The sequence below is a fragment of the Pelodiscus sinensis genome, unplaced genomic scaffold (genome assembly GCF_049634645.1).
Source record: "Pelodiscus sinensis isolate JC-2024 unplaced genomic scaffold, ASM4963464v1 ctg98, whole genome shotgun sequence".
Taxonomy (NCBI): Eukaryota; Metazoa; Chordata; order Testudines; family Trionychidae; genus Pelodiscus; species Pelodiscus sinensis.
In genome coordinates this window covers 19,063-35,000 of record NW_027465895.1, presented here as the reverse complement: position 1 = coordinate 35,000, position 15,938 = coordinate 19,063, and the positions used below count along the sequence as shown (strand labels likewise).

At 73.6% G+C, this 15,938-nt stretch overlaps 1 protein-coding gene across 1 annotated transcript in view; it reads right to left on the bottom strand.

Moving 5' to 3' along the window:
• Positions 1-15,938, bottom strand: part of SLC12A5 (solute carrier family 12 member 5) — a 59,788-nt gene that overhangs the window by 25,609 nt on the left and 18,241 nt on the right. Inside the window, exons 8-12 of the mRNA XM_075916196.1 lie at positions 13,730-13,904; positions 10,185-10,303; positions 8,640-8,738; positions 7,458-7,577; positions 6,238-6,342 (exon numbers count right to left, since the gene is read on the bottom strand). Of these exons, the coding sequence (XP_075772311.1) occupies positions 6,238-6,342; positions 7,458-7,577; positions 8,640-8,738; positions 10,185-10,303; positions 13,730-13,904 (618 nt within the window). The remainder of the gene's footprint in view (positions 1-6,237; positions 6,343-7,457; positions 7,578-8,639; positions 8,739-10,184; positions 10,304-13,729; positions 13,905-15,938) is intronic.

Genomic DNA, 15,938 nt, shown 5'->3' with positions numbered 1-15,938 from the left:
TCTCAAGGGGGCCTGAGGCATCCTAGCCCAGTTCCTGTGACCAGACTACATCTGTGCTGCGCTGTGCTGGAGGAGCAATAAACCACCCTCAATTCCACTGGCTGGTGCAGTCTGTTTGTGCCATTTCGGGGTGCAGGAGACGGGGAACCTCCAACGCGCCGTCACACTGGTGTCAGGAGCGGGATGCACTGCACCCCGTGGATGGAGCTTCCAGCGGCAAGCGACAAGGCGCAGGAGAAGCAAGAGCCCTGGAGCCAGGCGTGCTGGAGACAGAGCGAAGCGGTTCCTGGGAATCGTGGGGCGCTGCAGCACTAGACTGGTGAGTCTGCACCGAGGGGCCCAGCGGGCAGATGGCCTACGCCCGACTCTTGAAGGCAGAGCTGGTGGGGCTGTGCAGAGAGAGGGGCTTGCCTGTGCAGAAAGCAACCAAGGCCCAGCTGATTGCCCAGCTGGAAGATAATGACCAGCCACAGGGCCAGGATCTTGTCCCCAGGGGAAGCAGCCAGACCCCCCCTGAGAGTGTGTCAGGCTCAGAGAGGGGGAGGAGCGCTGGAACCCAACGGAGAGATGAGACAGCGTCTCCCGGGAGGCCTGCAAGCCGTAGCCCATCTAGGGCAGGGGCCAGCCAAGCGGAGCTGCGGCGCCTGGAGATCCAGCTGCGGATCAGGGAATTGGAAGTAGAGGACCGAGAGAAGGACCGCCAGGACCGAGAGAAGGAGCGCCAAGATCGAGAGAGGCAGCGGCAGCATGAGCTGGCCATGGCAGAGCGGAGAACCGGCGGGGCACCGGCTGCGCCAAGTGCAGATGGGCCCCAGGGTCCCAGGACTGCCAGACGCTTGGAGAGGCTCGTGGTGGCCCAACTGAAGGACATGGGTGACATAGACGGGTTCCTCAGTGCCTTTGAGAGGGCCTGTGGACTGCAACGGGTCCCCCCAGCTGACTGGCTGCAGGAGCTCGTCCCCGCACTGAACCAGGAGGCGGCCGGAGTGCTCAGTCAGCTGGAGGACCTACAGCCAGGGGATTACAACCGAGTCAAGGAGGCCCTGCTGCACAAGTTCGGGCTGACCCCCGAGATGTACAGGAAGAAGTTCCGGGGGGTACAGAAAGGGCCACGGGAGACCTATGTGGACCTGGCCTCCCGCCTGGCGCAATACTGCCGCAAGTGGGTGTCTGGAGTCGGAGCCCAGACCGCAGAGGAGCTGCTCAAGCTGGTCATGATGGAGCAGTTCTATGAAGCGTGCCCACCCAAACTGAGGCTGTGGCTCAAGGACCGGAGACCAGAGAACCCCCAGGAGGCCGGGAGACTGGCGGATGAGTTCATGGAGAGCCGGTCTGGGTGTGAACGGGAGTCCCGGAGAGAGAGGGAACCGCGCAGAGACCGGATCTCGGCTGAGCGACGGAGGGAGTCAACTACGGGGCGAGACCAAGGAACAGGTCGTCTGCGCCCCAGAGAACCAGCCAGGGCCTGGACAGAGACAGCCCAAAGCCTAACTTGCCATCGCTGTGGGCAAAAAGGCCACAAGAGGGCTCAGTGCACCAGGTCCCGGGACCGGGGACTTTCCAGGGTTAACTGGCTGGGGCGGGAGGAAGGGCAGGCTGCCCCAGAGGCAGGGGCTGGCAGGCAAACCTCAGCTCAGAGAGAGGGGAAGGATGCTCAGTGCACCTCCCCTGGGAGGTCTGATTCTCAGGAGGCGGATTTCTCCGTGTACCGGGTGGGGGCAGGACGGCCCCTGCGGAGCGAGTGCCTCATACCCCTGGAGGTGGATGGTAGGAAGGTGACGGGCTTCTGGGACACGGGGGCGGAGGTGACTCTGGCCCGATCCGACATAGTGGCCCCGGAGCGGATACTACCCCACGCGCAGCTGACCCTGAAGGGCATAGACGGGTCCCCGTTTAAGGTGCCTGTAGCCCGGGTGCATCTGAAATGGGGGGCGAAGGAAGGCCTCAAGGAAGTGGGGGTGCACCCGCACTTGCCCACCGAGGTGCTGATGGGGAATGACCTAGAGGAGTGGCCCCATGAATCCCAGCGGGCTCTAGTCACTACCCGGAGCCAGAGCCAGCGGGGGGCTGACAACGTGGGTCCAGGGAAGGACTCCTGGCAGCGTCCTCAGGGTCCCATCCCAGTGGACACGGGGTCCAGCCAGGCTGGGACTCCGGACCTAGGCAGAGGTGGGGGACAGGTCCCGATCCCTGCCTCAGCAGCTGAATTCCAGGCTGAGGTGCAGGCAGACCCCTCCTTGCAGAGGCTGAGGGACCAGGCTGGCCTCCGTGCAGCTCAGCCCCGGGGGAGAGGTGGCCAGGAGAGATTCCTGCGGGAGCGTGGGCTCCTGTTCCGTGAGTGGCTCCCCCCCAGGAAGGCAAGGGCATGGGGGGTCCAGCAGCAGCTGGTCGTCCCCCGAAAGTATCGCCTCAAGCTGCTGTATTTGGCCCACGATGTCCCCGTTGGGGGCCACCGGGGGATCCGGAGCACCCGGCTGAAGCTGCTCCAGCACTTCTATTGGCCGGGAATCTTTACAGCCGTGCAGCGGTACTGCCGGTCCTGTGACTCCTGCCAGAGGGGCGGGAAGGCCCAGGACAGTAGGAAAGCGGCTTGGGGGTCTCTACCCCAGATAGACCCTCTGGGCTGGCTGAGTTATGGGAGGGGAAGTCCTCCCTGGATGGAGCATCGGGGGTGGAAGCCGCCCTGGCTGTCCAGAGAAGGCTCGCTGGGCTCATGGCCCCAGCCCGAGAGACCCTGGCCAGAGATCAAGGCCAGTGGAAGGGTGGGTGTGACCCCCGAGGACAGGCCTGCGCCAGTCACCCTGGAGCGGGTCGGCGAGTGGACAGAGGGAAGCCAATTCATGTGGGGCCTCGCCACGGCCGGCCCGAGTCAAGGGGAGCACCCATGTCCCCGGGGCGGGTTCCCACGCAGAGGACCCGAACTTCCCTAGGTCACGAGCGGAGTGACCCTGCTCAGTTCGCTCTCGGAGGGGGGAGAACTGTGACGTAGTGGGGGTACCTGGCTGGTTTCTATGCTGCTGGCTCTGGGGGAACCCCCACTGGCTGTCGTGGGGACCACGACCCAGCAAAACAGGATGAGTCACTATGCAAACCAGTGGCCAGACACCCCCCATGGAGAGGAACAAAGGAAGGTGGATGCTGCCCTGGCTGGGGGGCAGGGCTGGAAGTTAGGGAGTTGGTTGCTGGCTGTCGGAGGGCATGGAGGAGAGCCTAGGAGAAGGGGCTGGAGTTTAGGGGCCCAGTCTCCCCCATCTCAAGGGGGCCTGAGGCATCCTAGCCCAGTTCCTGTGACCAGACTACATCTGTGCTGCGCTGTGCTGGAGGAGCAATAAACCACCCTCAATTCCACTGGCTGGTGCAGTCTGTTTGTGCCATTTCGGGGTGCAGGAGACGGGGAACCTCCAACGCGCCGTCACACACGCGCACGGCCCCGATCCCGCACACGCACGGCCCCGATCCTGCACACACATGGCCCCGATCGCGCACACGGCCCCGATCCCGCACACGCACGGCCCCGATCCCGCACGCCCATGGCCCCGATCCCGCACACGCATGGCCCCGATCCCGCACGCCCATGGCCCCGATCCCGCACACGCACGGCCCCGATCCCGCACGCCCATGGCCCCGATCCCGCACACGCATGGCCCCGATCCCGCACGCCCATGGCCCCGATCCCGCACACGCACGGCCCCGATCCCGCACGCCCATGGCCCCGATCCCGCACACGCATGGCCCCGATCCCGCACGCGCACGGCCCCGATCCCGCACGCCCATGGCCCCGATCCCGCACGCCCATGGCCCCGATCCCGCACACGCATGGCCCCGATCCCGCACGCGCACGGCCCCGATCCCGCACACGCATGGCCCCGATCCCGCACGCGCACGGCCCCGATCCCGCACACGCATGGCCCCGATCCCGCACGCGCACGGCCCCGATCCCGCACGCGCACGGCCCCGATCCCGCACACGCACGGCCCCGATCCTGCACACACATGGCCCCGATCGCGCACACGGCCCCGATCCCGCACACGCACGGCCCCGATCCCGCACGCCCATGGCCCCGATCCCGCAACACGCATGGCCCCGATCCCGCACGCCCATGGCCCCGATCCCGCACACGCACGGCCCCGATCCCGCACGCCCATGGCCCCGATCCCGCACACGCATGGCCCCGATCCCGCACGCGCACGGCCCCGATCCCGCACACGCATGGCCCCGATCCCGCACGCGCACGGCCCCAATCCCGCACACGCATGGCCCCGATCCCGCACGCGCACGGCCCCGATCCCGCACGCGCACGGCCCCGATCCCGCACACGCACGGCCCCGATCCTGCACACACATGGCCCCGATCGCGCACACGGCCCCGATCCCGCACACGCACGGCCCCGATCCCGCACGCCCATGGCCCCGATCCCGCACACGCATGGCCCCGATCCCGCACGCGCACGGCCCCGATCCCGCACACGCATGGCCCCGATCCCGCACGCGCACGGCCCCGATCCCGCACACGCATGGCCCCGATCCCGCACACGCATGGCCCCGATCCCGCACGCGCACGGCCCCGATCCCGCACACGCACGGCCCCGATCCTGCACACACATGGCCCCGATCGCGCACACGCACGGCCCCGATCCCGCACACGCACGGCCCCGATCCCGCACGCCCATGGCCCCGATCCCGCACACGCACGGCCCCGATCCCGCACGCCCATGGCCCCGATCCCGCACACGCATGGCCCCGATCCCGCACGCGCACGGCCCCGATCCCGCACACGCACGGCCCCGATCCCGCACGCCCATGGCCCCGATCCCGCACACGCACGGCCCCGATCCCGCACACGCACGGCCCCGATCCCGCACGCCCATGGCCCCGATCCCGCACACGCACGGCCCCGATCCCGCACGCCCATGGCCCCGATCCCGCACACGCATGGCCCCGATCCCGCACGCGCACGGCCCCGATCCCGCACACGCATGGCCCCGATCCCGCACGCGCACGGCCCCGATCCCGCACACGCATGGCCCCGATCCCGCACGCGCACGGCCCCGATCCCGCACACGCATGGCCCCGATCCCGCACGCGCACGGCCCCGATCCCGCACACGCATGGCCCCAATCCCGCACGTGCACGGCCCCGATCCCGCACGCGCACGGCCCCGATCCTGCACGCGCACGGCCCCGATCCTGCACACGGCCCCGATCCTGCACGCGCACACGGCCCCAATGTGGCACGCGCACACGGCCCCGATCCTGCACGCGCACGGCCCCGATCCTGCACACGGCCCCGACCCTGCACGCGCACACGGCCCCAATGTGGCACGCGCACACGGCCCCGATCCTGCACACGCGCACGGCCCCGATCCTGCACGCGCACAGCCCCGATCCTGCACGCGCACACGGCCCCGATCCTGCACGCGCACACAGCCCCGATCCTGCACACGCGCACGGCCCCGATCCTGCACGCGCACGGCCCCGATCCTGCACGCGCTCATGGCTCCGATCCTGCACACACACGGCCCCGATCCTGCATGCGCACACGCCCCTGAGCCTGTTTGCGCATCCAGCATCAGCGAGTGTCCGTCCTGCCCTACCAGCCATGCACAGCCCCACCCCCGGGAGTGTCCGTCCTGCCCTACCAGCCATGCACAGCCCCACCCCCGGGAGTGTCCGTCCTGCCCTACCAGCCATGCACAGCCCCACCCCCGGGAGTGTCCGTCCAGCCCTACCAGCCATGCACAGCCCCACCCCCGGGAGTGTCCGTCCTGCCCTACCAGCCATGCACAGCCCCACCCCCGGGAGTGTCCGTCCTGCCCTACCAGCCATGCACAGCCCCACCCCCGGGAGTGTCCGTCCAGCCCTACCAGCCATGCACAGCCCCACCCCCGGGAGTGTCCGTCCTGCCCTACCAGCCATGCACAGCCCCACCCCCGGGAGTGTCCGTCCAGCCCTGCTGCGCCCCGGTTCCCGTGCACACAGACACCACGGCTCCTGGGACGGGCCTGGGCACCCGACGTGTCTGCAGCCCCTGGCCTACGAGCTCTGTGCGCCATGTGCAGCACCTGCCCAATGCGACCCACCCCCGGACATTCCTGCAGGCCTCCCACCCTACCCGCCCTGCCCCAGCCTCCGCCCCCAGAGCCAAAGCGCTGCCCCCCGCACCCTGACTCCCAGGGCCAGGCAGCATGGCTCTCCCCCGGCTGCGTCCTGCCTCCTGCCCCCACCTGCCCTGCACTCACCGCCAGTTCTTGGTGTGCGGGGGCCCCTCCTCCAGCCGGAGCAGAGCGTAGCGAGCCGCGCTGAGCGAGAGCCCTCGGATCCCGTCGCCCCACTCCTTCTCCGCTCTGCGGGGGCAGGGAGCTCAGCCCTGGGGCAGCCCGTGGGCAGGGCCTGGGGGGCCCAGCGGGAGCAGCAAGCACTGGCGGGCACGAGCACCGTGCCGGGGCGCACTGGGAAGGGGGCGCCTGGCCAAAGCGCCAGGGGAGCCTGGGCGGCCCGTGAGCTGGGCAAAGGCCCGGCCGCCCCTGCCCGTCACCCACGCGGCCAGCGCGGCAGCCCCGGGCGGGGGGCAGGGGACCTGCCGGGGAGCCCAGAGCCCGTCGCAGAGAACGTGGCTCTTTGCAGCCCAGGCGCCCGCGTTCCCCAGCCGGAAGGAGCTCAGTGGGCACCGGCCAGGCGGGCAGCCAAGCCCCATTCACTCCCTGCCGGGTGCTGCTGACTCCCCCGCCGGGCGCTGCCGATCCCCCCGTCGGGCACTGCCGACCCCCCCACTGGGCACTGCCGATCCCCCCGCCGGGCACTGCCGACCCCCCCCACTGGGCACTGCTGACCCCCCCCGCCGGGCGCTGCCGATCCCCCCGCCGGGCACTGCCGACCCCCCCAGCCGGGCGCTGCCGATCCCCCCGTCGGGCGCTGCCGACCCCCCCACTGGGCACTGCCGATCCCCCCGCCGGGCACTGCCGACCCCCCCAGCCGGGCGCTGCCGACCCCCCCCCACTGGGCACTGCCGACCCCCCCCGCCGGGCGCTGCCGACCCCCCCACTGGGCACTGCCGACCCCCCCCGCCGGGCGCTGCCGATCCCCCCGTTGGGCACTGCCGACCCCCCCACTGGGCACTGCCGATCCCCCCGCCGGGCACTGCCGACCCCCCCCGCCGGGCACTGCCGACCCCCCCACTGGGCACTGCCGATCCCCCCGCCGGGCACTGCCGACCCCCCCCACTGGGCACTGCCGACCCCCCCGCCGGGCGCTGCCGATCCCCCCGTCGGGCGCTGCCGACCCCCCCACTGGGCACTGCCGATCCCCCCGCCGGGCACTGCCGACCCCCCCACTGGGCACTGCCGATCCCCCCGCCGGGCACTGCCGACCCCCCCACTGGGCACTGCCGACCCCCCCGCCGGGCGCTGCCGACCCCCCCCACTGGGCACTGCCGACCCCCCCGCCGGGCGCTGCGACTCACCCCCGGTATTCGATGTACTTGTAGATGAGGCTGGCGATCAGCATGGCCACGAGCGCGTAGTACCAGGAGCAGATGAACATCAGGGCCAGGCAGAGGCTCATGCCCAGGAATGACAGCGTCCTGGGGGCAAGCGGAGCTCTCAGCCCAGCCCAGCGCTCGCCCCCCCAGCGCCCCTCCCCAGCCAGGCCGGGTCTGGCCACGGACCCGGGAGCCGGGCTAAGAGCAGCCCCGGTAGCGTCTGTGCAGGCCGGGCGAGCCAGCCCCTCCCTAGCCCCGGCCGTGCCGGCCTCCCCACGGCGCGTAGGCGCTGAGCGAGCAGGGCCCAGTACCCCCAGTGGGCCAGGCCGGCACTCGGGGCTCCCAGCCGGGTTTGGGGCCAGTACCCCCCAGTGGGCCAGGCCGGCACTCGGGGCTCCCAGCCGGGTTTGGGGCCAGTACCCCCAGTGGGCCAGGCCGGCACTCGGGGCTCCCAGCCGGGTTTGGGGCCAGTACCCCCAGTGGGCCAGGCCGGCACTCGGGGCTCCCAGCTGGGCCCGGGGCCAGTACCCCCAGTGGGCCAGGCCGGCACTCGGGGCTCCCAGCCGGGCCCGGGGCCAGTACCCCCAGTGGGCCAGGCCGGCACTCGGGCAGCAGCCGGGCCCGGGGCCGGTACCCCCAGTGGGCCAGGCCGGCACTCGGGCAGCAGCCGGGCCCGGGGCCGGTACCCCCAGTGGGCCAGGCCGGCACTCGGGGCTCCCAGCCGGGCCCGGGGCCAGTACCCCCAGTGGGCCAGGCCGGCACTCGGGCAGCAGCCGGGCCCGGGGCCGGTACCCCCAGTGGGCCAGGCCGGCACTCGGGCAGCAGCCGGGCCCGGGCCCAGTACCCCCAGTGGGCCAGGCCGGCACTCGGGCAGCAGCCGGGCCCGGGCCCAGTACCCCCAGTGGGCCAGGCCGGCACTCGGGCAGCAGCCGGGCCCGGGGCCAGTACCCCCAGTGGGCCAGGCCAGCACTCGGGCAGCAGCCGGGCCCGGGGCCGGTACCCCCAGTGGGCCAGGCCGGCACTCGGGGCTCCCAGCCGGGTTTGGGGCCAGTACCCCCAGTGGGCCAGGCCGGCACTCGGGGCTCCCAGCCGGGTTTGGGGCCAGTACCCCCAGTGGGCCAGGCCGGCACTCGGGCAGCAGCCGGGCCCGGGCCCGGTACCCACCAGTGGTAGTAGCGGAAGCGGGGCCGCCAGTTGGGCGTCCTCAGCAGCGTCTGCACCGCGCAGGCCAGGTTGACAAACATGTAGCACATCAGGAAGAACCTGCGGGAGAGCAGAGCGGGCCTGAGCCAGGCCCCCGGGAGCCCCCCGCCCGCCCCTGGCCGCCCGGGGGCCACGGGGTCCAGGGCAGCCCTGCCAGGCCGGCGGGGGAGCCCAGTGCGACGTAGTGGGGGGTGCTGTAGTGTGTGAGGGGGGTGTGCCTCAGTTTACCTCCCCCCTCAGCTCTCTCTGCATGGGGGGGGGGGGCAGGACTCCCTGGGGCAGGGGGGCAGAGTCTCACACCTGGGGACCAGGGCCAGAGATTCCCCTTGGCTCTGGGAGCCGGACAGTGCGGGAGGCGGAGCCGCCTGGGGGCTCAGGGCCCAGTGGCTGGGGGAAGCCTGCAGGGAGCAGACTAAGGCCAGGACAGGGGGGCTCAGGGGCCTGTGGACCCCCCCCCCCAAGAGGACTAAGGCTCTGCCCTGGCTCCTGTGTCCCATGGAGCCTGCGCTGGATCTCGGAGAAGCAAGAAACCTGCCACTCTCCCGGCCGGCGGAGTCGCATCCGGCTGTGGACAGGGGTTCATGGCTCCCCAATGCACCGTCACACCCTGGCCGGGTGGGGGACCCTGGCCGGGTGGGGGGAGCCCTGGCCAGGTTGGGGGACCCTGGCCGGATGGGGGGGAGCCCTGGCCAGGATGGGGGTGCCCTGGCCGGGTGGGGGGAGCCTGGCTGGGGTGGGGGTGCCCTGGCCAGGGTGGGGGAGCCCTGGCCGGGTGGAGGGAGCCTGGCTGGGGTGGGGGTGCCCTGGCCAGGATGGGGGAGCCCTGGCCGGGTGGGGGGAGCCTGGCCGGGGTGGGGGTGCCCTGGCCAGGTTGGGGGACCCTGGCCGGGTGGGGGGAGCCTGGCTCGGGTGGGGGTGCCCTGGCCGGGTGGGGGGGAGCCTGGCTGGGGTGGGGGTGCCCTGGCCAGGTTGGGGGACCCTGGCCAGGTGGGGGTGCCCTGGCTGGGGTGGGGGGAGCCTGGCTGGGGTGGGGGTGCCCTGGCTGGGGTGTGGGAGCCCTGGCCAGGTTGGGGGACCCTGGCCGGGTGGGGGTGCCCTGGCTGGGGTGGGGGTGCCCTGGCCGGGTAGGGGGAGCCTGGCTGCGGTGGGGGTGCCCTGGCCAGGTTGGGGGACCCTGGCCGGGTGGGGGTGCCCTGGCTGGGGTGTGGGAGCCCTGGCCAGGTTGGGGGAGCCCTGGCCGGGTGGGGGTGCCCTGGCCAGGTTGGGGGACCCTGGCCGGGTGGGGGTGCCCTGGCCGGGTAGGGGGAGCTTGGCTGCGGTGGGGGTGCCCTGGCCAGGTTGGGGGACCCTGGCCGGGTGGGGGTGCCCTGGCCAGGATGGGGGTGCCCTGGCCGGGTGGGGGTGCCCTGGCCAGGTTGGGGGACCCTGGCCGGGTGGGGGTGCCCTGGCTGGGTGGGGGAGCCCTGGCCGGCCAGTCCCGGGGCACAGCCAGAGCGCGCTGCCTACATGGAGAGGATGGGGGCAACCTCGTCGAGGGAGGCGATGAGGATCCCGATCTCGCAGATGCAGGCGGTGAGGAGCAGCGCCCAGGTGGGCTCCCCGTTGGCTTTGCCGTGGCCGAAGACCTGGGCAGAGAGCGGGAGACGAGCGTTAGGGTGCCCGGGCCCTGCCCACTTCCATCCGGCGCCCCGCAGGCCCTAGCATGGGGCAGGCACCCCCACTGGCGGGGGCTGCACCATAGCCAAGGAGACAGAAGCCCCCAGGGCACAGAATCGGAGGCAGAGCCTGGGGGGTGCCATGGGGGGCTGAGCCGTGGGGGGGGGAGCAGGTTCCATGGGCGGAGGGGGGTTGAGGCAGAGCCAGGGGGTCAGGCGCCGTGGGGGGGCAGGCTGGCACCACACAGTTCTGATGCCCATCGGCTGCAGTGCTGCTGGGCCCTCCTGGGGAGACCAGGCTGTGGGGCAGCACCTGCCCTCCCAGGGGAGCCAGTGGCCCAGGTCTGGGGGGGCAGAGGGGGAAGGGAGCTGAGCACAGGCGGCTCCAGGCGGCTCAGGAGGCTCCGGGCTCTCCTGCCCCTGCCCCACCACGCCCCAGTCTGCCCCTGCCCCACCACGCCCCAGTCTGCCCCTGCCCCACTGCGCCCGGTCTGCCCCTGCCCCACCACGCCCCAGTCTGCCCCTGCCCCTGCCCCACCACGCCCCAGTCTGCCCCCTGCCCCACCACGCCCGGCCTGCCCCTGCCCCACCACGCCCCGAGCTGCCCTGCCCCTGCCCCACCATGCCCGAGCTGCCCCTGCCCCTGCCCCACCACGCCCCAGTCTGCCCCTGCCCCACTACGCCCCAGTCTGCCCCTGCCCCACCACGCCCCAGTCTGCCCCTGCCCCACCATGCCCCGAGCTGCCCCTGCCCCTGCCCCACCACGCCCCAGTCTGCCCCTGCCCCACTACGCCCCAGTCTGCCCCTGCCCCACCACGCCCCAGTCTGCCCCTGCCCCTGCCCCACCACGCCCGGCCTGCCCCTGCCCCACCATGCCCCGAGCTGCCCCTGCCCCTGCCCCACACGCCCGGCCTGCCCCTGCCCCACCACGCCCCAGTCTGCCCCTGCCCCTGCCCCACCGCGCCCGGCCTGCCCCTGCCCCTGCCCCTGCCCCTGCCCCACCGCACCCGGCCTGCCCTGCCCCACCGCGCCCGGCCTGCCCCTGCCCCACCACGCCCCAGTCTGCCCCTGCCCCTGCCCCACCGCACCCGGGCTGCCCCTGCCCCTGCCCCTGCCCCACCGCGCCCGGCCTGCCCCTGCCCCTGCCCCACCGCGCCCCGGGCTGCCCCTGCCCCTGCCCCACCACGCCCCGGGCTGCCCCTGCCCCACCGCGCCCCGGGATGCCCCTGCCCCTGCCCCACCATGCCCGAGCTGCCCCTGCCCCTGCCCCACAGAGATCCAGGCTGCCCCTGCCCCTGCCCCACCATGCCCCGAGCTGCCCCTGCCCCTGCCCCACAGAGATCCAGGCTGCCCCTGCCCCTGCCCCACCATGCCCCGAGCTGCCCCTGCCCCTGCCCCACAGAGACCCAGGCTGCCCCTGCCCCGTCCCTGAGCCCAGCGGGTGCGTCGTGCAGGGAGCGCGGGGCCCGTCTGCCCGCAATACTCAGCCAAGGCCGCTCGGAACCGGCTGGCGGGGCGAGGAGCCAGGTTAAAATTAGCCGGCGCTGCCCGGGGGAGCTGTCGCTTCGCTTTGCAGACAGGAGGCTCGGGGACGGCATCTCCAGCGGGCAGATGGAATCTTAGCGGGCACAAGCCGCCCTTCCCAGCCTGCCCCTCTCCCGCCCCCCACGCCCCCCGGCCGGCGCTGCTCTCCGCCTCCGCAGCCACAGGGCCCGTGGGCAGCGTGGGCAGCGTGGCTGGCCCTGTGAGCAGCATGGGCAGCGTGGCCGGCCCTGTGGGCAGCGTGGGCAGCGTGGGCAGCGTGGCTGGCCCTGTGGGCAGCGTGGGCAGCGTGGCTGGCCCTGTGGGCAGCGTGGGCAGCGTGGCCGGCCCTGTGGGCAGCGTGGGCAGCGTGGCTGGCCCTGTGGGCAGCGTGGGCAGCGTGGCCGGCCCTGTGGGCAGCGTGGGCAGCGTGGGCAGCGTGGCCGGCCCTGTGGGCAGCGTGGGCAGCGTGGCCGGCCCCGTGGGCAGCGTGGGCAGCGTGGCTGGCCCCGTGGGCAGCGTGGGCAGCGTGGCCGGCCCCGTGGGCAGCGCCTGTGCCCGAGGCCCACAGGGGCACGTGTGCCTAGGCACAGAGCGACCCCCACCCCGGCGCCACGCTCTCCCCGCCCCCTCCCCCGGGGCCAGCCCCCCTTCCGGCTGGTCCAGTCCATGGGGTGAGCTCCTGGGCGGGGACCTCCGCTGCTCCCACACCAGCCCCGGGCAGGTGCCCGGTCCCTGCTCCCTGCAGGCTGCTCCGTCAAAGCCAGCCGGCGCCCGGGCACAGAGCACAGCAGGACCAGCTGCCAGGTGGCTCTCACACCGAGGATGCAGCTCATTGCATGGAAGCCTTGTGTGAAGGGGGGCAGGGGGAACACCGAGGGGCCGTGTGGAGCCTGTGGGGGGGGCAGGGGGCACCCCGAGGGGCTGTGCGGAGCCTGTGGGGGGGCAGGGGGAACACCGAGGGGCCGTGTGGAGCCTGTGGGGGGGGCAGGGGGCACCCCGAGGGGCTGTGCGGAGCCTGTGGGGGGGCAGGGGGAACACCGAGGGGCCGTGTGGAGCCTGTGGGGGGGGCAGGGGGCACCCCGAGGGGCTGTGCGGAGCCTGTGGGGGGGCAGGGGGAACACCGAGGGGCCGTGCGGAGCCTGTGGGGGGGCAGGGGGAACACGAGGGGCCGTGCGGCGCCTGTGGGGGGGCAGGGGGAACACCGAGGGGCCGTGCGGCGCCTGTGGGGGGGCAGGGGGAACACCGAGGGGCCGTGCGGCGCCTGTGGGGGGGCAGGGGGAACACCGAGGGGCCGTGCGGAGCCTGTGGGGGGCAGGGGGAACACCGAGGGGCCGTGCGGAGCCTGTGGGGGGGCAGGGGGAACACCGAGGGGCCGTGCGGAGCCTGTGGGGGGGCAGGGGGAACACCGAGGGGCCGTGTGGAGCCTGGGGGGGGGCAGGGGGAACACCGAGGGGCTGTGCAGCGCCTGGGGGGGGGCAGGGGGAACACCGAGGGGCCGTGCGGAGCCTGGGGGGGGCAGGGGGGAACACCGAGGGGCCGTGCGGCGCCTGGGGGGGGCAGGGGGAACACCGAGGGGCCGTGTGGAGCCTGGGGGGGGGCAGGGGGAACACCGAGGGGCTGTGCAGCGCCTGGGGGGGGCAGGGGGAACACCGAGGGGCCGTGCGGAGCCTGGGGGGGGCAGGGGGAACACCGAGGGGGCCGTGTGGAGCCTGGGGGGCCCTGCGGAGCCTGGGGGGTCGGGGCAGCGCTGCAGCCGTAGCCCGGCTCCATGGGGGGCCCTGCGGAGCCTGGGGGTCGGGGCAGCGCTGCAGCCGTAGCCCGGCTCCATGGGGGGCCCGGCGCAGAGCCGAGGCCGCGCAGCCGCTCACTCACCCGCAGGAAGGGGACGATGCCGTCGCGGGAGATGGCCTGGAGCAGGCGGGGGGCGCCCGTGAGGCTCTGCAGCCCCGCCCCACACGTGGAGAAGAAGGAGCCGATGACGATGACCCACGGAGACGGCCAGGCCAGGGTGCCAACCACCAGGTTCCCGTTGACGGCCTCGCCGAACCTGCAAGGCGCCCGCGTCACCGGGGCTGCGGCTGGCCGGGGAGCCGGGCCGTGGGGGAGCGGCCGCTGCCCCCAGCGCCAGGCCCGGCCCCCACGCGGCCACTGCAGGCGGAGGGCGGAGGGGCTGGAGCCCCGGCCCCCAGCCCAGGCAGGGAGCTCAGCCAGCTCCGGCTCTGGCCCCTGTGCTGGTCGGAGGGGGGCCGTGGGGCAGCGGGTCTGGGGACGGGTGGACGGGCCCGACGCCGGAGGAGCGGGTGCCAGGGAGCGGCGGCGGGGACAGCCCCCCACCCAGGGGGCCGGTGCTGGGCCCCCCCTTCGCCTGGCGGGAGACAGGGGCGGCTGAGGGGGGCAGGGCGGGACGGCCCCTCCCCTCGCCGCGGGAAGCTCAGCTCCTGCCTGTGCAGGGACCCGCGGGAGCCCCCAAGGCCTCGTTCCAGGGCGAGCCTCCCGAACGCCCATTGGGGGCCACTGCCCATGGGCTGCGAGCCCGCTATGCCCCCTCCCAGGAACCCCTGCGCCCCCTCCCGGGAACCCCTGCGCCCCCTGCACCCCCTCCCGGGAACCCCTGCGCCCCCTCCCGGGAACCCCTGCGCCCCCTCTGCCCCCTCCCGGGAACCCCTGCGCCCCCTCCCGGGAACCCCTGCATCCCCTCCCGGGAACCCCTGCGCCCCCTGCGCCCCCTCCCGGGAACCCCTGCGCCCCCTCCTGGGAACCCCTGCGCCCCCTCCCGGGAACCCCTGCGCCCCCTCCACCCCCTCCCGGGAACCCCTGCGCCCCCTCCCGGGAACCCCTGCGCCCCCTGCACCCCCTCCCGGGAACCCCTGCGCCCCCTCCCGGGAACCCCTGCGCCCCCTCTGCCCCCTCCCGGGAACCCCTGCGCCCCCTCCCGGGAACCCCTGCGCCCCCTCCGCCCCCTCCCGGGAACCCCTGCATCCCCTCCCGGGAACCCCTGCGCCCCCTGCGCCCCCTCCCGGGAACCCCTCCGCCCCCTCCCGGGAACCCCTGCGCCCCCTCCGCCCCCTCCCGGGAACCCCTGCGCCCCCTCCCGGGAACCCCTGCATCCCCTCCCGGGAACCCCTGCGCCCCCTCCGCCCCCTCCCGGGAACCCCTGCGCCCCCTCCCGGGAACCCCTGTGCCCCCTCCTGGGAACCCCTGCGCCCCCTCCGCCCCCTCCCGGGAACCCCTGCGCCCCCTCCCAGGAACCCCTGCGCCCCCTCCGCCCCCTCCCGGGAACCCCTGTGCCCCCTCCCGGGAACCCCTGCGCCCCCTCCGCCCCCTCCCGGGAACCCCTGCGCCCCCTCCGCCCCCTCCTGGGAACCCCTGCATCCCCTCCCGGGAACCCCTGCGCCCCCTCCGCCCCCTCCCGGGAACCCCTGTGCCCCCTCCCGGGAACCCCTGCGCCCCCTCCGCCCCCTCCTGGGAACCCCTGCATCCCCTCCCGGGAACCCCTGCGCCCCCTCCGCCCCCTCCCGGGAACCCCTGCGCCCCCTCTGCCCCCTCCCGGGAACCCCTGCGCCCCCTCCGCCCCCTCCTGGGAACCCCTGCATCCCCTCCCGGGAACCCCTGCGCCCCCTCCGCCCCCTCCCGGGAACCCCTGCGCCCCCTCCCGGGAACCCCTGCGTCCCCTCCCGGGAACCCCTGCGCCCCCTCCGCCCCCTCCCAGCCACCTCCTGCGTCCCCTCCGCCCCCTTCCGGGAACCCCCTGCGTCCTCTCCCAACCACCGCCTCCCCCTCCCAGGCACTGTCTTCCAGTGTGACATAGTGGGGGTGCTGTTACAGTCACTGCCGTGTTGTGTGTGTGTGTGTGTGTGTGTGTGTGTGTGTGTGTCTCTCTCTCTCTGTGTGTGTGTGTGTGTGTGTGTGTCTCTCTCTCTCTCTGTGTGTGTGTGTGTGTCTCTCTCTCTCTGTGTGTGTGTGTGTGTGTGTGTGTGTCTCTCTCTCTGTGTGTGTGTGTGTGTGTGTCTCTGTGTGTGTGTGTGTGTGTGTCTCTCTCTCTCTGTGTGTGTGTGTGTCTCTCTCTCTCTCTGTGTGTGTG